This window comes from Salmo salar, unplaced genomic scaffold (genome assembly GCF_905237065.1).
Source record: "Salmo salar unplaced genomic scaffold, Ssal_v3.1, whole genome shotgun sequence".
Taxonomy (NCBI): domain Eukaryota; kingdom Metazoa; phylum Chordata; class Actinopteri; order Salmoniformes; family Salmonidae; genus Salmo; species Salmo salar.
In genome coordinates this window covers 47,497-70,411 of record NW_025550131.1, presented here as the reverse complement: position 1 = coordinate 70,411, position 22,915 = coordinate 47,497, and the positions used below count along the sequence as shown (strand labels likewise).

General features: G+C 45.1%; 1 protein-coding gene across 5 annotated transcripts; it reads left to right on the top strand.

Moving 5' to 3' along the window:
* The first annotated feature begins 224 nt into the window (after window positions 1-224).
* Window positions 225-21,972, top strand: LOC106595139 (bromodomain-containing protein 9). 5 transcript variants are annotated; one of them, XR_006767633.1, is made up of 14 exons: window positions 225-430; window positions 2,370-2,514; window positions 2,953-3,063; window positions 4,087-4,286; window positions 5,798-5,933; window positions 8,274-8,349; window positions 8,617-8,712; window positions 8,908-9,040; window positions 9,267-9,378; window positions 17,661-17,714; window positions 17,931-18,036; window positions 18,531-18,707; window positions 19,173-21,705; window positions 21,737-21,972. XR_006767633.1 is itself a non-coding variant. In XM_045713675.1 (14 exons), the coding sequence occupies exons 2-14, from the start codon at window positions 2,449-2,451 to the stop codon at window positions 19,271-19,273; spliced, it is 1,311 nt and encodes a 436-aa protein (XP_045569631.1). In that variant the 5' UTR covers window positions 225-430; window positions 2,370-2,448; the 3' UTR covers window positions 19,274-21,755. The 5 variants fall into 5 exon arrangements, 4 of the variants coding, with proteins under 4 accessions (XP_045569631.1, XP_045569633.1, XP_045569632.1 ...); XM_045713675.1 differs by adding an exon at window positions 3,181-3,186 and having other exon boundaries at window positions 4,150-4,286; window positions 19,173-21,755; XM_045713677.1 differs by having other exon boundaries at window positions 4,150-4,286; window positions 19,173-21,755.
* Window positions 21,973-22,915: the final 943 nt, after the last annotated feature.

Sequence of the window (22,915 nt, the reverse complement as noted above, 5' to 3'; positions counted from 1 at the left end):
CATGTTATTACTGATTATAAGCTGAGTGGTTCCAGCCCTGAATGCTGATTGGCTGACAGCTGTGGTATATCAGACTGTATACCACGGGTATGACAAAAAACATTTTTTTACTGCTCTAATTCCGTTGGTAACCAGTTTGTAATAGCAATAAGGCACCTCAGGGGTTTGTTACCACGGCTAAGGGCTGTATCCAGGCACTCCACATTGTGTCATGTGTAAGAACAGCCCTTAGCCGTGGTACATTGGTCTTATACCACACCCCCTCTGGCCTTATTGCTTAATCATAACATACATTGTACACCCATAGTAATCTGAGGTGTTAAAGGCTAATGTAAAACAGGTTGTGATTGTATGTTTGTCTCTTCCCCTCAGAGAGTGAGTGCACCCCTCGACAGCAGCTCCTGGAACACTTCCTGCGCCAGCTTCAGAGGTAAGGCTCTCTGACAACATTGGCCACGTTTACATGAACACCAATATCCCGTTATTATTCGGAATGCTCAAGTATTCTGTTTTTGAGTTGACACGTATAAACATATCAGTTTGTATCCTGGTTATGAAAAACCAGGATAAGATGCCTGGGATATGCTGATCTTAGACGGGATACTGTGGCATGTCAACATCTCATCCCGTTTACTGTTGTTTTTCACATTCTGTGCTGTCAGATTCACATATCATGAGTGTTGTTTTTCATGTTCTGTGCTGTCAGGCTCAGTTTCACATATCATGAGTGTTGTTTTTCATGTTCTGCGCTGTCAGGCTCAGTTTCACATATCATGAGTGTTGTTTTTCATGTTCTGTGCTGTCAGGCTCAGTTTCACATATCATGAGTGTTGTTTTTCATGTTCTGTGCTGTCAGCTCAGTTTCACATATCATGAGTGTTGTTTTTCATGTTCTGTGCTGTCAGGCTCAGTTTCACATATCATGAGTGTTGTTTTTCATGTTCTGTGCTGTCAGGCTCAGTTTCACATATCATGAGTGTTGTTTTCATGTTCTGTGCTGTCAGGCTCAGTTTCACATATCATGAGTGTTGTGTGATGATGTTTTCATAAAACAATTCACTTCAGAATGTAGGCTACCTGTGCAGTTCCATCCACCATAATAAATCATTTAGCTGTACTCCATACTGGACCATATAGCCTACTGGCTACTTTCACCCCCAATTTAGACAAGTTTCTGCTTATAATTTCCGACATTTGGTAGGCCATATTATAATTTCCTACATTTTGGTAGGCCATATTATAATTTCCGACAATTGGTAGACCATATTATCATTTCCTACATTTTGGTAGGCCATATTATCATTTCCTACATTTTGGTAGGCCATATTATCATTTCCTACATTTTGGTAGGCCATATTATAATTTCCTACATTTTGGTAGGCCATATTATAATTTCCTACATTTTGGTAGGCCATATTATAATTTCCTACATTTTGGTAGGCCATTTGTCAACTATAGTTAGATACATGCAGCTTGTTTTCTGTCATGTCTTGTTTCCCCAGGAGACTAAATAAAGTAGGGCTCACCAGAATGTCTTACACTGATAGAAGGAATGCATCAGTAATCTAGTTAACACCGGTAACATTGTCTGTTTCGTTTTAGTTCTGCATTTAGGGACCAGGGACAAAAACGCAATAACACCAAAACACTGGAAAGATTGGTTCTGTGCAAAATGTCCAAATGTCATCCGTTTGACCGGTTTTAAGGAAATGAAAAGCTGAGAAAACCATGAAACATTGCTTATAAGTCTTCCATCTGATTCAGAGGGGTTGGGTTAAATGTAAAAGACACATTTCAGTTGAAGGCATTTAGTTGTACATCTGACTAGGTCTCCCTCTTTCCCTTTCATCTTAGGTGCTTATTTTAGGTGGTTGAAGTACTGTCTGCTTGCATAACCGTGTCAAATATTACACGCCCAGTCACATTTTCTCAAGAGATGCTGAAAGAATTCAATCATATTTCTCCACTCTTGTTCCCGAGACAAAATTAGCATTTGTTTTATAATTTTACTTTAAGAAATGCGTAATTCTGCAGGAGTTAATATTATATTACTCTACATATGAGAAGTTATAAGCCTACAGTCAGTGTCCAGATTTCAGTTACTATTCCATTTAACCCATATGAATTTAAATGAGGATTATTCTGTTTATTCATGGCCACAGTGATACTCGTGAGCGAGATATCAAAGGTGCATGTAAACAGCTTTCCCCGAATAAGACCTTAAGTGGGATATGAGCTACTATTCGGAATACTGTGCGCATGTAAATGTGTTCAGTGACAGATCCACAAACATCTCTGGATTATGCCTGTTGGTGACATGAAAGTCAGTTCAGTCGGTACTAAGAATTCTGTTTGTCTTGTCTTTCCAGGAAGGATGCCCATGGCTTCTTCACTTTCCCAGTGACAGACGCCATCGCTCCAGGTTACTCTGTGATAATCAAACACCCCATGGATTTCAGCACCATGAACGACAAGATCACAGACAACGAGTACAAAACCGTCACAGAGTTCAAGGTGAGGTGATGCTACAAGCGACCACATGGCGATCTGTCCATCACAGATCACAGGAACTGTCATGATTAGAATTTTGAGATGTACCTCAATACGTCTTTCAGTGATTCCTCACCTCTTTCTCAACTGTATTGGAGGAGAAGGTCCAACGTGCCTCCCCTTGAGCATTTTGACAAGGTGACAAGGATAGAAGATACAGGAATCAGGGAAAGATGAATTGTGAAAGAGCCTTGGTATCATCACGTTGATATAACTTGTGGAAAGGAATGTGTGTGCTGTACATAATGGTCACATTCATAACATTGATCGTATTTTCAAAGGAGGATATTTATTTGCTTCAATGAAACAAATATTTGTGTTGAAGTATTTGTATGAGTTTTGTATTTGTAAGTGAGTGACGGAGAGCTTGTTGTTGTAAAGCGGTTGCTTCCTCTGTTGCAGGCGGACTTCAAGCTGATGTGTGATAATGCCATGGTGTATAACCGTCCAGAGACCGTTTACTACAAGGCTGCCAAGAAACTGCTGCACACTGGCTTCAAGATGATGAGCAAAGTAATGAGTAGTGTCTCTACAAGGAGAGGATAGAGGTGTCATTGTCAGTGTATGATTTGTTGTGCATGTTGATGTTCATAACCCATCCATTTCATGTATTTCCCTTTCCTGTGACAGATGCTGGTGGAGTCCTGTTTCCCCTTGTCTTGTCCTTTTCTGTTCTCTCTATGTCATTACACATGTTGGTCATTCTTCTTCCTCTCTGGCTTTGTGAAACAGATTTGCCTCTGTGTGGTTTTTACTTCAAACAGACACACCACACTGTAACGTCCTTGTATATTTCTGGAGCATTCAGGAGACTGTAGAACAACTAAGCAGATAGAAGGCAGACGTGTGACTCAAGATGTTTGATCAATGTTTTCCCTCCTAACAATCATCACCATTGCAGTTAGACTCACCACCCCCCCATCCCACCAGCCATCCCATCCTGACATCCCATTCCACCACCATCCCACCAGCCATCCCATCCTGACATCCCATTCCACCACCATCCCACCAGCCATCCCATCCTGACATCCCACCAGCCATCCCATCCTGACATCCCATTCCACCACCCATCCCACCAGCCATCCCACCAGACAATTCCATCCCACCACCATCCTCTCCTTCCATCCCACCAGCCATGCCATCCCATCCTGACATCCCATCCCACCAGCCATCCCACAACCATCCTACCTTGCCATCCCACCAGCCATTCCATCTCACCAGCCATCCCATCCTGAAATACCATCCCACCAACCATCCCACCAGCCAATCCCATCCCACCAGACAATCCCATCCTGCCATCCCATCCCACCAGTCATCCTACCAGCCATCCCATCCTGCCATCTCATCCTGCCATCCCACCAGACAATCCCATCCACCAGCCATCCCATCCCACCAGCCATCCTATCACTCTCTGGCTGAGTTGTGGCAGATGGAGTATAAAGCAATTCCTTTTGGTTCTCTTTCTCTCCCTGTGGTTCTCTTTCTGTGGTTCTCTCTCTCTCTGGCCCTTTTTCTGTGGCTCTGCTCTGTTTACAGGAGCGGCTGTTAGCACTGAAGCGCAGCATGTCTTTCATGCAGGACATGGATTTCTCTCAGCAGGCGGCCATTTTAGGGGACGAGGATGTGGCGTCTGAGGAGCCCCCTCCGGAGGTCATCCCCATGCCCGTGGAGTCGGCGTCGGCCAAGAAATCCAAGAAGCAGCCCAAAGACATCAAAGATATGAAGGAAGTCATCAGGTAGAATGGAATGGCCTACTCTCTAGTCCAGTGTCTTGACTTCGGTAGATGTTGGTCTCATGCATCATGTACTCCATGTGTGCACATGACGTCATTGCTCATGTAGTCCCTTCTGTTATCCCAGGCTTGGTACAATGTGATGGATGAGACCCATAAACCACTGCTGTATGGTGCTCATTGTAGGACTCATGTATCCTACATGTTCCATCCAACATGCTACATAACCATAAACTGTAGAGTAACAGTGTGTATCTCTGTGGTCCCAGCCAGGGCCGGCCCGCTCATTAGGCAGCCGCCTATGAGTTTAGCAATTTCTGAGCTAAACTGACCAAGACGCATTTCCAACAACACATAAAACCTCACATAATTCTGCCCAAAAACAATGACATTTTCTCAGTCAGTGGCATAAGGGCTTTTTAGGTGAGAGCTGATTCCGCCCTATGATAAGCAGTGCCACTTTGTCAAAGGAAGAGTCTCAAAATATTTATCTTGTCCATTCCCAGCATGCCTCTCCGGGGTCGCTGCGGCGCACCACCAACATTCCGTCAATAAAATAATCCACCATCATGTAACAGATATAGGTAGAAAGACTAGGTGTCCTTTTCTGTAGCCTACAGGCTGGAGATAAAATGGATGACAATGTAATGAGATGGAAACGTTTTATATCGTGCAGGTTTCTCCCATCAAATAGCCTAAATGGTGCCTAATCAAAATAAAAAACTGCTGACATATTAACAAACATGGACAGGGCAAAGTAAAAAAACAAAACAGGACAGGTCAAAGTAAAAAACAATAAAAAAACAGGACAGGTCAAAGTAAAATGGACAATCAGGCTACTCACAACTTTTGTCCAGGAGTATCATCCCGTGGGCTAAATTGTCATGGTCAGTGGTTTCAAGTTTGTTTCCATCAATTTTTTACGAGCTGATCATAGCAAAACATTAAATACTTCTGCATTTCCCGCTGTGTAAACACATTGCAAATAGGCTCAGGATAACTCCTGATGAAGTTGGGTAGCTGATATTCAGAGCTTAAAGAGACAAATTGATTAGTGACAGGAATCAGGATGAATAAAGCCACTATACCTCAGTAAGCACAGACCGATGCTGACGTCTTTTTTGATTTAGCCTTGATTTACACGGACGTTGTGTTTCTAGTCCAGTCCGGATCAACTCTGAACCCATCATACACTTCTGTTTGTTTCAGATTTTGTCCGGTCTGGACGAGCCTTGATTTGGCCCAAAATATATGTCTATTAATTAAATAATTTAAATAATCTTTTCAACTTTCATTTAGAACTGAAAATCACCTTTTATTCAGAACCTAAACCTTAACATCTGGAAAAAAATACCTATTTTAGACGTCTTTTCAACGTAATTTTGCTTACTGGGACTATTCTTGTAGGGGCGGCAATTTTTTTGTTCTGCCGCCCTAGGCGAGACGTGGTCCCAGGAGTTACCTGTATTAACCAGTGATCTGTGGAGTAACATTGTGCATCTCTGTGGTCCCAGCTGTTACCTGTATGAGCCAGAGGGGAACGCCTGCAGCCTGACTGACAGCACAGCGGAGGAACACGTTCTGGCCCTGGTGGAGCACGCTGCAGATGAAGCACACGACCGCATCAACCGATACATGCCCAACTCCAAGGTGTATATATATATATATATATATATTAGTACCAGTCAAAAGTTTGGAGACACTTAGTCATTCCAAGGTTTTTCTGAATTTTGTACTATTATCTACATTGTAGAATAATAGTGAAGACATCAAAACTATAAAATAACACATATGGAATCATGTATTAACCAAATAAGTGTTAAACAAATTGATATTCTTCAAATAGCCACCCTTTACCTTGATGACAGCTTTGCACACTCTTGGCATTCTCTCAACCAGCTTCACCTGGAATGCTTTTCCAACAGTCTTGAAGGAGTTCCCATATATGCTGAGCACTTGTTGGCTGCTTTTCCTTAACTCTGCGGTCCGACTCATCCCAAACCATCTCAATTTAGTTGAGGTTGGGTGATTGTGGAGGCCAGGTCACCTGATGCAGCACTCTATCACTCTCCTTCTTGGTCAAATAGCCCTTACACAGCCTGGAGGTGTGTTGGGTCATTGTCCTGTTGAAAAACAAATGATAGTCCAAAACCAGATGGGATGGCATATCGCTGCAGAATGCTGTGGTAGCCATGCTGGTTAAGTGTGCCTTGAATTCTAAATAAATCACAGTGTCACCAGAAAAGCACACCCAGACCATAACACCACCTCCTCCATGCTTTACCGTGGGAAATACACATGCAGAGATCATCAGTTCACCCACACCACGTCTCACAAAGACACAGCGGTTGGAGCCAAAAATCTCCAATTTGGACTCCAGACCAAAGGACAAATTTCCACCGGTCTAATGTCCATTGCTCGTGTTTCTTGGCCGAAGCAAGTCTATTCTTCTTATTGGTGTCCTTTAGTAGTGGTTTCTTTGCAGCAATTCGACCATGAAGGCCTGATTCACGCAGTCTCCTCTGAACAGTTGATGGTGAGATGTGTCTGTTACTTGAACTCTGTGAAGCATTTATTTGGGCTGCAATTTATGATGCTGGTAACTCTAGTGAAGTTATCCTCTGCAGCAGAGGTAACTCTGGGTCTTCCATTCCTGTGGCGGTCCTCATGAGAGCCAGTTTCATCACAGCGCTTGATGGTTTTTGCGACTGCACTTGAAGAAAGTTTCAAAGTTCTTTACATTTTCTGTATTGATTGACCTTCATGTCTTAAAGTAATGATGTATTGTCGTTTCTCTTTGCTTATTTGAGCTGTTCTTGCGTTAATATGGACTTGGTCTTTTACTAAATAGGGCTATCTTCTGTATAGCCCCCACCCACCCACCTTGTCACAGCACAACTGATTGGCTCAAACATATTAAGAAGGAAAGAAATTCCACAAATTAACTTTTAAGAAGGCACACCTGTTAATTGAAATACATTCCAGGTGACTACCTCATGAAGCTGGTTGAGAGAATGCCAAGGGTGTGCAAAACTGTCATCAAGGCAAAGGGTGGCTATTTGAAGAATCTCAAATATAAAATATATGTTGAATTTGTTTAACACTTTTTGGGGTTATTACATGATTCCAAATGTGTTATTTCATAGTTTTGATGTCTTCACTGTTATTCTACAATATAGAAAATAGTACCCTTGAATGAGTAGGTGTTCTAAAACGTTTGACCGGTAGTGATTACATTACCAGTCAAAGGTTTCTTCAAGTGGGTTTTTCTTTGTTTTTACTGTTTTCTACATTGTAGAATAATACTGAAGATTTCAAAACTATGAAATAACACGTATGGAATCATGTAGTAATCAAAAACTTGTTAAATCAAGATTAACACTGTATATAATGATCAGCTGCTATATTCCCAAGTCCAAGGTACTGTACTCAATACAACAGTGTCTGTTTTAATCAGATATGACTGCTAGCCTAGAGGTTAGAGAAGCGGAGGGTTGCTGGTTCGAATCCCTGGCTTTGAGTCAGGTTTAATAGATGGATATTTAAAGTGGATGCCAGGGTTGATCTATGTTCAGTTTTCTCGGTGACCACATGGTTCTAGTGTCCCGGTGACCACATGGTTCTAGTGTCCCGGTGACCACATGGTTCTAGTGTCCCGGTGACCACATGGTTCTAGTGTCCCGGTGACCACATGGTTCTAGTGTCCCGGTGACCACATGGTTCTAGTGTCCCGGTGACCACATGGTTCTAGTGTCCCGGTGACCATGTTCTAGTGTCCCGGTGACCACATGGTTCTAGTGTCCCGGTGACCACATGGTTCTAGTGTCCCGGTGACCACATGGTTCTAGTGTCCCTGTGACCACATGGTTCTAGTGTCCCGGTGACCACATGGTTCTAGTGTCCCTGTGACCACATGGTTCTAGTGTCCCGGTGACCACATGGTTCTAGTGTCCCTGTGACCACATGGTTCTTGTGTCCCTGTATTTTCAGATGGGTTACCTGAGGAAAGAGCCTGATGGTAATCTGTTGTACACTGTAGTGAATCAGCTGAATCCAGAAGCAAAAGGTTTGTTCCCTACTTTTCTAGGGTATTATCCAGTGGGAAACTCACAGTCCCAAATGGCAGCCTATTCCCTATATAGTACACTACTATATAGTGTACTATATAGAGCCCTATGGACCCTGGTCAAAAGTAGTGCACTACATAGGGAATAGGCTGCCATTTGGGACACAGATATAGAACCTGTATAGATGTAGTGTATCTGATAAATGTCCAAGATGTTCTGTACTACATGACACAGAGGGAAGAACCTGTTCTGTCTCTGCTTCCCAGAGGAGGAGACCCACCCTGTGGACCTGAGCTCTCTGTCCAATAAGCTCCTACCTGGATTAACAACACTGGGTTTTAAAGATGACAGGAGACACAAGGGTATGTATAGAAAGTGCAAAGCTGCTTAGCTGTTAGCTAACACGTTTGATACATGTCCTGACAATGTAAAAAGTCAATGTGACCTCCTGCTGCGTAGAAGTTTTAGTTTCTGTCTTTCATAATGTTGGCTATGATGAGAGAGAATTTCTTCCAAGGCTTCCTTCCTCTGCTCGGTGTGTGTGTGTGTGTGTGTAGTGACGTTCCTGAGCAGTACCTATAACACCCAGACCCTACAGAACAACTCCATCTACCCAGACCTGCTGCCTGATGAGATGGACCTGCTGTACTCAGCCTACGGGGACGAGACTGGGGTACAGTGTGCTCTCAGGTTAGTCAATGCTGTAGCAGCACTCGCATCATTACTGGAGTTAGGGTTCCCATCAGACCATTCCTGGAATCAGGATGCAATAATAAGGAAATCCTGGGATTTTGGGGAAATTTACCGCAATTTTGCAACCCTACGTGCAGTGCACATCTAACGTGCTGTATGAAAAAGCCTTAACATTGTAGTATATATACACACTGTATAAATGCTGTCTCCTTCCTCATTCCAGTATTCAGGAGTTTGTTAAAGGTTGTGGGAACGTTACTAAACGTTTGGTTGACGGGCTGCTGGATAAGATGACTGCAGGGGATCACTCTAAGGCTGTCTACCAGATCAGACAGGTCTGTACCCCATTAACCACTCATACAGGCTGGGCCCCAAATGGCCCCCCTATGCCCTATCTAGGGCTCTACCTTTGACCCGGGCCGTCTGGGGGGGACACTGTCACGCATGACTTCCTAAAGTACACCGTGTGGGTGTATATATACATTATGTTAACTAGTTTTAACTAGTGGTAGAAGCTGGGTATATATACATTATGTTAACTAGTTTTAACTAGTGGTAGAAGCTGGGTGTATATACATTATTTAAATTAACTAGTGGTAGAAGCTGGGTGTATATATACATTATGTTAACTAGTTTTAACTAGTGGTAGAAGCTGGGTATATATACATTATATTAACTAGTGGTAGAAGCTGGGTGTATATATACATTATGTTAACTAGTTTTAACTAGTGGTAGAAGCTGGGTGTATATATGCATTATGTTAACTAGTTTTAACTAGTGGTAGAAGCTGGGTATATATACATTATATTAACTAGTGGTAGAAGCTGGGTGTATATACATTATGTTAACTAGTTTTAACTAGTGGTAGAAGCTGGGTGTATATACATTATGTTAACTCGTTTTAACTAGTGGTAGAAGCTGGGTGTATTTACATTATGTTAACTCATTTTAACTAGTGGTAGAAGCTGGGTGTATATACATTATGTTAACTAGTTTTAACTAGTGGTAGAAGCTGGGTGTATATACATTATGTTAACTAGTTTTAACTAGTGGTAGAAGCTGGGTGTATATACATTATGTTAACTAGTTTTAACTAGTGGTAGAAGCTGGGTGTATATACAATATGTTAACTCGTTTTAACTAGTGGTAGAAGCTGGGTGTATATACATTATGTTAACTCGTTTTAACTAGTGGTAGAAGCTGGGTGTATATACATTATGTTAACTCGTTTTAACTAGTGGTAGAAGCTGGGTGTATATACATTATGTTAACTCGTTTTAACTAGTGGTAGAAGCTGGGTATATAGACATTATGTTAACTCGTTTTAACTAGTGGTAGAAGCTGGGTATATATACATTATGTTAACTCGTTTTAACTAGTGGTAGAAGCTGGGTGTATATATACATTATATTAACTAGTGGTAGAAGCTGGGTATATATATACATTATGTTAACTAGTGGTAGAAGCTGGGTGTATATATCATTATGTTAACTCGTAAGTGGTAGAAGCTGGGTATATATATACATTATGTTAACTAGTGGTAGAAGCTGGGTGTATATATACATTATATTTTAACTAGTGGTAGAAGCTGGGTGTATATATACATTATATTAACTAGTGGTAGAAGCTGGGTATATATATACATTATGTTAACTAGTTTTTGGTAGAAGCTGGGTGTATATATACATTATATTAACTAGTGGTAGAAGCTGGGTCTATATATACATTATGTTAACAAGTGGTAGAAGCTGGGTATATATATACATTATGTTAACTAGTGGTAGAAGCTGGGTATATATATATACTGTGGCAAACGTCTTCAAAGTTAGGAGCGTTTGTCACAAATTAAGTGGGAAACTGTCACCAAAGTCAGCCCAGAATGAAAGTTCTTTCGAACATGACAGTACCTGTGTGTTTGTTTCGCTGTCCTGGTCCACCCAGGCCACAGGTAAGGTCAAGGATAGCAGGGTTCGGTACACAAATCTGGTTCTCGGTAGGTCCAGGTCTAAACGCCAACAGGTAAGTCCAAAACAGTCCAGCTCGTACACTGTAAATCCAGCCAATGTAGATTGTCTCTTTCTCTATGGTTCATAGATCCTTCCCGCCTCTCTCTCTCTTCCTGGTTTTTCTTGACCTTTTATCTGTGGGTCGGCTCCACCTTCTGAGGGTTCCCCTTGCTTCTGGGAATTGTAGTTTTGGCAGTCGGCCATTTTGTGATCTGTAGTTCTGATCGGGGTGGCCATTTTAGTGATCGGGCAGAGCCCGTTTATTAGTTCTGCCCTCACATATCTGCCATTTATCACTCGACCCCCTTCTTTGCCACACATCTCCCCCCTAGATCCGACCCCTAGGTCGGGCTACCGCAGCAAAATATGCGTGCATGCGGGATAACCTATCCACATTTCCCATTTCCTTTCCTGCTCTGTGTTTCAAGTCAAAGTGAAACGGTTGGAGACTCAAAAACCACCGCATCACCCGAGCGTTCTTCTCTTTAGCCCTATCCATCCAGGTGAGTGGTGCATGGTCACTGATGAGGGTGAAGTGGCGCCTCAGCAGGTAGTATTTCAGGCTTTCCAGAGCCCACTTTACTGCCAGCGCCTCTTTCTCAACAACTGAGTAGTTGGTTTCCCGTGGTTCCAGCTTCCTGCTTAAAAACAGGATGGGGTGTTCCACCCCTTCTACCTCTTGGGACAGCACTGCTCCCAAGCCGACCTCTGAAGCATCCGTCTGAACCACAAACTCTCTCTCAAATTCTGGTACCACCAGTACTGGATTACAGCAGAGGGCCTCCTGTAATGTCCTAAATGCTTTGGTGGCCCTTTCATCCCACTTGACCATGTTTGGCCCTCTGGCTCTAGTCATGTCGGTGAGTGGGGCGGCCACTGTGGCATAACTTGGGATGAACTTCCGGCAGTACCCGGTCAGCCTTAGGAAGGCTCGAACCTGCTTCTTATTTACTGGTTTTGGCCATTCTCTAATTGCCTCCACCTTCTTACGTTGGGGTTTGATTAATCCTCTTCCCACTGTGTATCCCAGATACTCCGTTTCCTCTAACCCCACATAACACATGGCAGGGTTCGCCTTTGAGCCCTGCCTTTCTAAGGGCGTCTAACACCGCCTGTACCCGGGGTAAGTGGGATTCCCAATCTGGGCTGTAGATCCCCACGTCATCTAAATAAGCTGCGGTGTATGTTTGGTGCGGTTTTAGGACCTTGTCCATGAGCCGTTGAAAGGTGGCTGGGGCCCCGTGTAGGCCGAATGGCATGACGGTGTATTGAAACAAACCGTCAGGGGTTGCAAAGGCTGTCTTTTCTTTGGCCCTGGGGGTCAGAGGAATTTGCCAGTACCCTTTTGTCAGGTCCAGGGTCGTAATGTACCGAGCTTTACCAATTTTCTCCAGTAGTTCGTCTACTCTGGGCATGGGGTAGGCGTCAAACTTGGAGATTTCATTTACCTTCCGAAAGTCGTTACAGAACCGCAAAGACCCATCGGGCTTGGAGACCATCACAATTGGGCTAGACCACTCACTATGTGACTCTTCGATCACTCCAGCTGTCAACATTTTCTCCGTCTCTGCTCTAATCGCTGCCTGTCGAGCCTCGGGTACCCGATATGGCCTCATGCTCACTTTTCTCCCTGGTAGGGAAACGATATCATGAGCTGTAACCTCAGTTCGGCCGGGTACTTCTGAAAACACATCTCTGTTTTTCTGGATCGGGGTCTTTACTTCCTGTACTTGTGCTGGGGACAAAGTAGGTGAAATATTTACTTCAGCTGTCTCCTGAGTGTGTGTGGGGTACGTGACCATTAGTGTTTCTCTCTCTCCATGCTTTTAACAGGTTTATGTGATAGATCTGTTCCTGGGGCCGTCGACCTGGCTGTCGGATCCGATAATTAACTTCTCCTATTCTCTCCAGTACTTCGTATGGTCCTTTCCATGTGGCTAGTAGTTTGCACTCTACCGTGGGGATCAGCACTAACACCTTATCTCCCGGTTGAAATTCCCTCAGGGTAGCCTGCCGGTTATAAGTGTGCCGCTGGTGCTCTTGTGCTTGTCTCATGTGCTCTCTGACGATGGGCATGACTGTGGCTATCCTGTTTTGCATTGCCGTGACGTGCTCTATGACACTAGTATACGGGGTGGATTGGTGTTCCCAGGTTTCCCGGGCGATGTCTAAGATTCCCCGGGGTGCCTCCCATATACCAGCTCGAAGGGAGAAAACCCCAGCGAGGCTTGAGGAACCTCTCTAATGGCAAACATCAGATATGGCAACATGCAATCCCAGTTTTTCCCATCCTTGTCGATTACCTTCCTGAGCATTGACTTCAGGGTCCGGTTGAATCTCTCAACCAGCCCGTCCGTCTGTGGATGGTAAACCGATGTCCTCAACTGTTTCACCTGCCACAATTTACAAAGGTCCGCCATAAGGCGGGACATAAAGGGGGTCCCCTGGTCAGTAAGGATCTCCTTTGGGACCCCAACCCTGGTGAACAATAGCACTAGTTCCTTGGCGATATTTTTGGAAGCCATTGTCCGAAGGGGAATGGCTTCTGGGTAGCGAGTGGCATAATCTAGAATGACCAGAATGTATTGGTGCCCTCTGGCAGATTTGGGTAGTGGGCCCACTATGTCCATCGCTATCCTCTCAAATGGCGTTTCGATTATGGGGAGTGGCACTAACGGGCTTCTAAACGCTGGTCGGGGAGCTGTTACCTGGCACTCCGGGCACTCTCCACAATGCCGAGCCACTTCAGCCTGAATTCCTGGCCAGTAAAACCTCCTTACAATCCGGTCTCGGGTTTTATCGATACCAAGGTGTCCACCCAGAATGTGCCCATGAGCTAGATCCAGTACTGTCTTCCTGTACCGGGTGGGGACCAACAACTGTTCCACCACATCAACCCCTATTTTTGAGACTCTGTACACCAAACCATTTTTCATGATGAAGTGGGGAAAACTATTAGGCATCATCCTATCATTTATGGGAGTACCATCTACGACCTGCACGTCTGCTCTGGCTTGCTGCAGGGTTGGATCCTGGTGTTGGGCCGTCCCGGAATTAGTCATGGACCCTGCCAGGTCTGCTGGTTCTAGATAGTCGTCCTCTGGATTCAGATCGACCCCAGCCCCACTAGTACTGGGCTGTTCATTATCAACGAGGTTTGCCACTTCATCCTCATCCTCCCCTACTAGTACCTGTGAGGTTGGCCCCTGGGAGACCTCTTTTCTTGGCCTTGGTTGAAGGCCCCATGCTTCTTCCTGCTTGGTCAGGGTTGTTGGCTTCTCAAATATGCCGTTCTTTTGACCTAACTTCGCAAAGTTAGGAAAGTATCTACCCAATATTACATCATATGGCATCTTTGGGACCACGCCGACCTCATAATCCAGCAGACCGTCCTCTGTTTGTATGCTCACTAATGCTGTGGGGTACAGACGGGTATCCCCATGAATGCACGTAACACTGATATCCTGACTTGTATCCAGTTTATGCGTCGGCACTAGGTTTGCAACGACCAGGGTTAGCATACTGCCGGAATCCAGTAGTGCTTCAACCTCCTTCCCTTCAACCTTCACCCTGCACATATGTTTGTTTCTTGATCTTTCAAGTACAGTGGTTACCACGGGACATGCATACCATATCTCATCTTCTTTTTCACCGAGGTTACATTGCATTGGCTCTTCTTTAATAGGGCAGTAGGCTGCAATATGTCCCGGTCGATTACAATTGTAACAGATAATAGGGTTCCGGGGGAGACCTCCTCGACCCCCAGTCCCGGTTTCCGGTTTTTCCCTTAGTGTCTCGGCCCGATTCTGATTCTTTCCTCATGGCCCCACGCTGCTCTCCTCCCCCTCCCCCTGTTGGGACAGTCTTACCCTGTCCGCTGGTTCGCCCAGGCCTGGGGAATGGGAATCTTTCCTCCTGCGCCTGCTCAGCTGTTCCTACCGTACAATACCGTTCAACCAGGCCCACGAGATGGTCGGCGGAAAGTACCTCGTTCTGGCCAACCCATCGTCGCACTTCTTGGGGTAGACCTCGCTGAAACTGGTTGAGTACGATGGTCTCGACGACCTCGGCGGACGAACGGGTCTCCGGTCGCAACCATTTCCGTGCCAGGTGAATCAAGTCGAACATCTGTGTTCGGGGGGTTGTCCCGGTCTGTAGGACCACTGGTGGAAGCGGTGTGCCCCCGGTATCGGTCACTCCCAGTCTAGTCAGAATCTCTCCCTTGAGTTTATCGTAATCCTGTGCATCCTTCAACTCCAGGTCGAAATATGCTTTTTGAGCGTCCCCTGCCAGGTATGGTGCCAGAAGCCCTGCCCATTCTTCTTTCGGCCACTTCTCCCTCTCTGCCGTCCTTTCGAAGGTGGTAAGATATGCTTCCACATCATCCTGCGCTGTCATTTTTTTAAGAAAATGATTGGCCCACCTTTGGGTATTTGCACCTGGTAACTGAGCCCCAATTTGGTCCGCTAGCCCCTTTAGGCCTTCTCTTAACTCCCGGGTGTTTCTCTCTTGCTCTTCTCTGAGCAGCTGGTTGGTGCGGTGCTGGACCTGTAACGTGTCCTGATACATTCGCATTGCATCCTGATGAGCTATTTGTTGAGCTCTAGTTGCCTCTTGTTGGGCGGCCGCCGCTTGTAACAGGGCCTGTATGGCTCCCTCCATACTCATTTTCCTGAAAAAAACTGTCCTAACCAAACAAAGCCACAAAAAAACAAAAAAACCTGACTCCCCTTTGGAGTGCTAACTAAACTTTTTTTTTTAATTTAAATTTTTTCTACCTAACTAGCGGTATGGTTAATCCAGTGCCCACATTCTCCACCACGTGTGGCAAACCTCTTAAAAGTTAGGAGCGTTTGTCACAAATTAAGTGGGAAACTGTCACCAAAGTCAGCCCAGAATGAAAGTTCTTTCGAACATGACAGTACCTGTGTGTTTGTTTCGCTGTCCTGGTCCACCCAGGCCACAGGTAAGGTCAAGGATAGCAGGGTTCGGTACACAAATCTGGTTCTCGGTAGGTCCAGGTCTAAACGCCAACAGGTAAGTCCAAAACAGTCCAGCTCGTACACGGTAAATCCAGCCAATGTAGATTGTCTCTTTCTCTATGGTTCATAGATCCTTCCCGCCCTCTCTCTCTCTTCCTGGTTTTTCTTGACCTTTTATCTGTGGGTCGGCTCCACCTTCTGAGGGGTCCCCTTGCTTCTGGGAATTGTAGTTTTGGCAGTCGGCCATTTTGTGATCTGTAGTTCTGATCGGGGTGGCCATTTTAGTGATCGGGCGGAGCCCGTTTATTAGTTCTGCCCTCACATATCTGCCATTTATCACTCGACCCCCTTCTTTGCCACAATACATTATATTAACTAGTGGTAGAAGCTGGGTGTATATATACATTATGTTAACTAGTTTTAACTAGAGGTAGAAGCTGGGTGTATATACATTATATTAACTAGTTTTAACTAGTGGTAGAAGCTGGGTATATGTACATTATATTAACTAGTGGTAGAAGCTGGGTATATATATGCATTATATTAACTAGTTTTAACTAGTGGTAGAAGCTGGGTATATGTACATTATATTAACTAGTTTTAACTAGTGGTAGAAGCTGGGTATATATGTACATTATGTTAACTAGTTTTAACTAGTGGTAGAAGCTGGGTATATATACATTATATTAACTAGTGGTAGAAGCTGGGTATATATACATTATGTTAACTAGTTTTAACTAGTGGTAGAAGCTGGGTGTATATATACATTATATTAACTAGTTTTAACTAGTGGTAGAAGCTGGGTGTATATATGCATTATGTTAACTAGTTTTAACTAGTGGTAGAAGCTGGGTGTATATACATTATGTTAACTAGTTTTAACTAGTTTTAGAAGCTGGGTATATACACATGTTAACTAGTTTTAACTAGTGGTAGAAGCTGGGTGTATATATACATTATGTTAACTAGTTTTAACTCGTTTTAGAAGCTGGGTATATACACATGTTAACTAGTTTTAACTAGTGGTAGAAGCTGGGTGTATATATACATTATGTTAACTAGTGTACTGTAGAAGCTGGGTTATATACATTATATTAACTAGTTTTAACTAGTGGTAGAAGCTGGGTGTATATATACATTATGTTAACTAGTTCTAGTGGTAGAAGCTGGGTATATACACATGTTAACTAGTTTTAACTAGTGGTAGAAGCTGGGTGTATATATACATTATGTTAACTAGTTTTAACTAGTGGTAGAAGCTGGGTGTATATATACATTATATTTTAACTAGTGGTAGAAGCTGGGTGTATATATACATTATGTTAACTAGTTTTAACTAGTGGTAGAAGCTGGGTATATATACATGATGTTAACTAGTTTTAACTAGTGGTAGAAGCTGGGTATATATACATTATATTAACTAGTGGTAGAGGCTGGGTATATATACATGACGTTAACTAGTTTTAACTAGTGGTAGAAGCTGGGTATATATACATGATGTTAACTAGTTTTAACTAGTGGTAGAAGCTGGGTATATATACATTATGTTAACTAGTTTTAACTAGTGGTAGAAGCTGGGTATATATACATTATGTTAATGTGGTTGTAACATGTCGTCTTGTGTTTCAGAAAAGAAACATGGCGTTACCGGATGAAACCAAGAACAACATTTACGATATGCAGGTAAAGTATTTTACAGCTGTTCAATTGAATATGCTTACTGTGTGTGTGTGTGTGTTTGTTGTGTGTGTGTGTGTTGTGTGTGTGTGTTTTTTTGTGTGTGTGTGTTTTTTGTGTTGTGGTGTGTGTGTGTGTGTGTGTGTGTGTGTGTGTGTGTGTGTGTCCATCTTGCTTGCCCCACATGGTTGATCCTCCAGATCTGTGTGTTTATTTGCCCAGATGGCTGATGGGACAGGTCTGGGAGAGGGCAGCTCAGTGCTGGACTTCATGTCCATGAAGAGCTACTCTGACATGTCTCTGGAGATGTCCATGCTCAACTCTTTAGGTGATAATCCTACCTGGTTGTCAATCAGTAGTATCGCTTCCATTATCTTAACCACCTGTGTGTTTACCACCACCCCCATACAGACATACACACACACACACACAGGCACACACACAGGCACACACACAGGCACACACAGGCACACACACAGACACACACAGGCACACACACAGCGCACACACAGGCACACACACAGGCACACACACAGACACACACAGACACACACAGACACACACAAACACACACACAGACACACACACAGACACACACAGACACACACCCAGACACAGACACACACACAGACACACACAGACCCACACAGGCACACACACACACAAAACACAGACACACACACTCTTTATAGTGATTGTTTACCATAGCCCTAAAGTAGTGCACTATATAGGGAATAGGGTGCTGTTCGGTATGCAGACCCTGTCATCTTCATCACTTGTATGACTGTAATGGTCTTCCCTGTGTCCCTCCTCTCCTCTCAGGGAAGTCAGTGAAGAAGGAGCCGGAGCATGAAGACGGGGTCAGCCAGCAGCACTTTGAGGAGGCAGCCAAGCTGCTGCAGGAGTTCCAGGAAGGCCAGGTGGAGAGGGGAGGCTCCAGACCCTCCTCTAACCTCTCCTCCCTGTCAGGGACCTCAGACAGGGACCAGCACCACCTGGGTAAGGACTGCAGGACAACACTGTCTGGACCTCATCCACTTGCCTGGCTGTATCAGTTAGTAAGTCCCAAATGGTGCCCTATTCCCTATATAGTGCACTACTTTTGACCAGAGCCAAGAGAGCTCTGGTCAAAAGTAGTGCACTATGTAGGGAATAGGGTGCCATTTGGGACGTAGAAAGGAGCTCTTCCAACTGCCTCGCTAAGTCAGTGTCAGAAACATGCAGGATTTGTCTGTGCCAGTTGCCATTTTGTGCCTTGTAGACACTTACAGGCTCGGTATGTCCCATCAGTCACTTAAAGCTGTAAGGAAAGACGGTCTGGATAAGAGCTTCTACCAAATTAATAAATATCATGTAAAATGTTATAAGGAGGCATGGGTTTCAACGTTTCAAAGGCTTTATAGACGTGATTTATGTGCTTTGTTTCAATGACCGTTGGTCCTGTTTTTCTATGTTCCTCCTCAGGGAGTCCCTCACACCTGGGTGTTGGTGACCAGTCTGAGATGGTTCATGACCCGTATGAGTTCCTCCAGTCCCCAGAGCCAGGCTCCACATCCAACAGCTGACCTATGAGTTCCTCCAGTCTCCAGAGCCAGGCTCCACATCCAACAGCTGACCTATGAGTTCCTCCAGTCTCCAGAGCCAGGCTCCACATCCAACAGCTAACCTATGAGTTCCTCCAGTCCCCAGAGCCAGGCTCCACATCCAACAGCTGGCCTATGAGTTCCTCCAGTCCCCAGAGCCAGGCTCCACAGCCAACAGCTAACCTATGAGTTCCTCCAGTCCCCAGAGCCAGGCTCCACATCCAACAGCTGACCTATGAGTTCCTCCAGTCCCCAGAGCCAGGCTCCACATCCAACAGCTGACCTATGAGTTCCTCCAGTCCCCAGAGCCAGGCTCCACAGCCAACAGCTGACCTATGAGTTCCTCCAGTCCCCAGAGCCAGGCTCCACATCCAACAGCTGACCTATGAGTTCCTCCAGTCTCCAGAGCCAGGCTCCACATCCAACAGCTAACCTATGAGTTCCTCCAGTCCCCAGAGCCAGGCTCCACATCCAACAGCTGACCTATGAGTTCCTCCAGTCCCCAGAGCCAGGCTCCACATCCAACAGCTGACCTATGAGTTCCTCCAGTCTCCTGAGCCAGGCTCCACATCCAACAGCTGACCTATGAGTTCCTCCAGTCCCCAGAGCCAGGCTCCACATCCAACAGCTGACCTATGAGTTCCTCCAGTCCCCAGAGCCAGGCTCCACATCCAACAGCTGACCTATGAGTTCCTCCAGTCTCCAGAGCCAGGCTCCACATCCAACAGCTGACCTATGAGTTCCTCCAGTCTCCAGAGCCAGGCTCCACATCCAACAGCTAACCTATGAGTTCCTCCAGTCCCCAGAGCCAGGCTCCACATCCAACAGCTGACCTATGAGTTCCTCCAGTCCCCAGAGCCAGGCTCCACAGCCAACAGCTAACCTATGAGTTCCTCCAGTCCCCAGAGCCAGGCTCCACATCCAACAGCTGACCTATGAGTTCCTCCAGTCCCCAGAGCCAGGCTCCACATCCAACAGCTGACCTATGAGTTCCTCCAGTCCCCAGAGCCAGGCTCCACAGCCAACAGCTGACCTATGAGTTCCTCCAGTCCCCAGAGCCAGGCTCCACATCCAACAGCTGACCTATGAGTTCCTCCAGTCTCCAGAGCCAGGCTCCACATCCAACAGCTAACCTATGAGTTCCTCCAGTCCCCAGAGCCAGGCTCCACATCCAACAGCTGACCTATGAGTTCCTCCAGTCCCCAGAGCCAGGCTCCACATCCAACAGCTAACCTATGAGTTCCTCCAGTCCCCAGAGCCAGGCTCCACATCCAACAGCTGACCTATGAGTTCCTCCAGTCCCCAGAGCCAGGCTCCACATCCAACAGCTGACCTATGAGTTCCTCCAGTCCCCAGAGCCAGGCTCCACATCCAACAGCTGACCTATGAGTTCCTCCAGTCTCCTGAGCCAGGCTCCACATCCAACAGCTGACCTATGAGTTCCTCCAGTCCCCAGAGCCAGGCTCCACATCCAACAGCTGACCTATGAGTTCCTCCAGTCTCCTGAGCCAGGCTCCACATCCAACAGCTGACCTATGAGTTCCTCCAGTCTCCTGAGCCAGGCTCCACATCCAACAGCTGACCTATGAGTTCCTCCAGTCCCCAGAGCCAGGCTCCACATCCAACAGCTGACCTATGAGTTCCTCCAGTCCCCAGAGCCAGGCTCCACATCCAACAGCTGACCTATGAGTTCCTCCAGTCTCCTGAGCCAGGCTCCACATCCAACAGCTGACCTATGAGTTCCTCCAGTCCCCAGAGCCAGGCTCCACATCCAACAGCTGACCTATGAGTTCCTCCAGTCTCCAGAGCCAGGCTCCACATCCAACAGCTGACCTATGAGTTCCTCCAGTCTCCAGAGCCAGGCTCCACATCCAACAGCTAACCCACACACTGGCAAGTTGGCTCTAACTAGGGTAGCTCTGGTCACAATACCAGTATCACTATACTATGATACTCCACTTTCCAAGGCAAAAAGGAAACACGAAACTGTTTTAACTCTTTAAAAACCTGCTTTATCTAAAATATTGTTTTCTGTAGCTTGAAAAACAAACAAATGTGACTCTGGGTGACAACATAATGCTGCTTGTTTGTATCCAACATTAGGACTTCTGAGTATAGCGATTCTGCTATTGAGACACTACTAGGGAGTTGGTAGACAATGCCTCTAACTACTGGTCTGGGGTCAGACATTGTTTGATGGGTAATCTGATCCTAGATCTGTGGCTTAGAGGAAACTTCTACTCAGAGCTGATCTGACGTCCTGTTTTTAACCACACTGGTTGTTTTGTTGTCTGACTCTGCTCTCAACACCCTGGGGACAACGAGAGTGAACCTCAGACATGTTGTGAAAGGTCATCATGATTGTACAGATTATTTGTATGTGCGCTATACTTAAGAGAATAAAGTCGCCACAGGTTGTGTTTTTACACAGTACTGTGTCATCAGGTTGTGTTTTTACACAGTACTGTGTCATCAGGTTGTGTTTTTACACAGTACTGTGTCATCAGGTTGTGTTTTTACACAGTACTGTGTCATCAGGTTGTGTTTTTACACAGTACTGTGTCATCAGGTTGTGTTTTTACACAGTACTGTGTCATCAGGTTGTGTTTTTACACAGTACCGTGTCATCAGGTTGTGTTTTTACACAGTACCGTGTCATCAGGTTGTGTTTTTACACAGTACCGTGTCATCAGGTTGTGTTTTTACACAGTACCGTGTCATCAGGTTGTGTTTTTACACAGTACCGTGTCATCAGGTTGTGTTTTTACACAGTACCGTGTCATCAGGTTGTGTTTTTACACAGTACCGTGTCATCAGGTTGTGTTTTTACACAGTACCGTGTCATCAGGTTGTGTTTTTACACAGTACTGTGTCATCAGGTTGTGTTTTTACACAGTACCGTGTCATCAGGTTGTGTTTTTACACAGTACTGTGTCATCAGGTTGTGTTTTTACACAGTACTGTGTCATCAGGTTGTGTTTTTACAAATCAAATCAAATGTATTTTTAGCCCTTCTTACATCAGCTGATATCTCAAAGTGCTGTACAGAAACCCAGCCTAAAACCACAAACAGCAAGCAATGCAGGTGTAGAAGCCACGGTGGCTAGGGAAAAACTCCCTAGAAAGGCAAAAACCTAGGAAGAAACCTAGAGAGGAACCAGGCTATGAGGGGTGGCAGTCCTCTTCTGGCTGTGCCAGGTGGAGATTATAACAGAACTTGGCCAAGATGTTCAAATGTTCATAAATGACCAGCATGGTCAAATAATAATAATCACAGTGGATGTGAGAGTGCAACAGGTCAGCACCTCAGGAGTAATTGTCAGTTGGCTTTTCATAGCCGATCATTCAGAGTATCTCTACCGCTCCTGCTGTTTCTAGAGAGTTGAAAACAGCAGGTCTGGGACAGGTAGCACGTCCGGTGAACAGGTCAGGGTTCCATAGCCGCAGGCAGAACAGTTGAAACTGGAGCAGCAGCACAGCCAGGTGGACTGGGGACAGCAAGGAGTCATCATGCCAGGTAATCCTGAGGTAATCCCCGAGAGAGAGAAAGAAAGAAAGAAAGAGAATTAGAGAGAGCATACTTAAATTCACACAGGACACTGGAGAAATACTCCAGATATAACA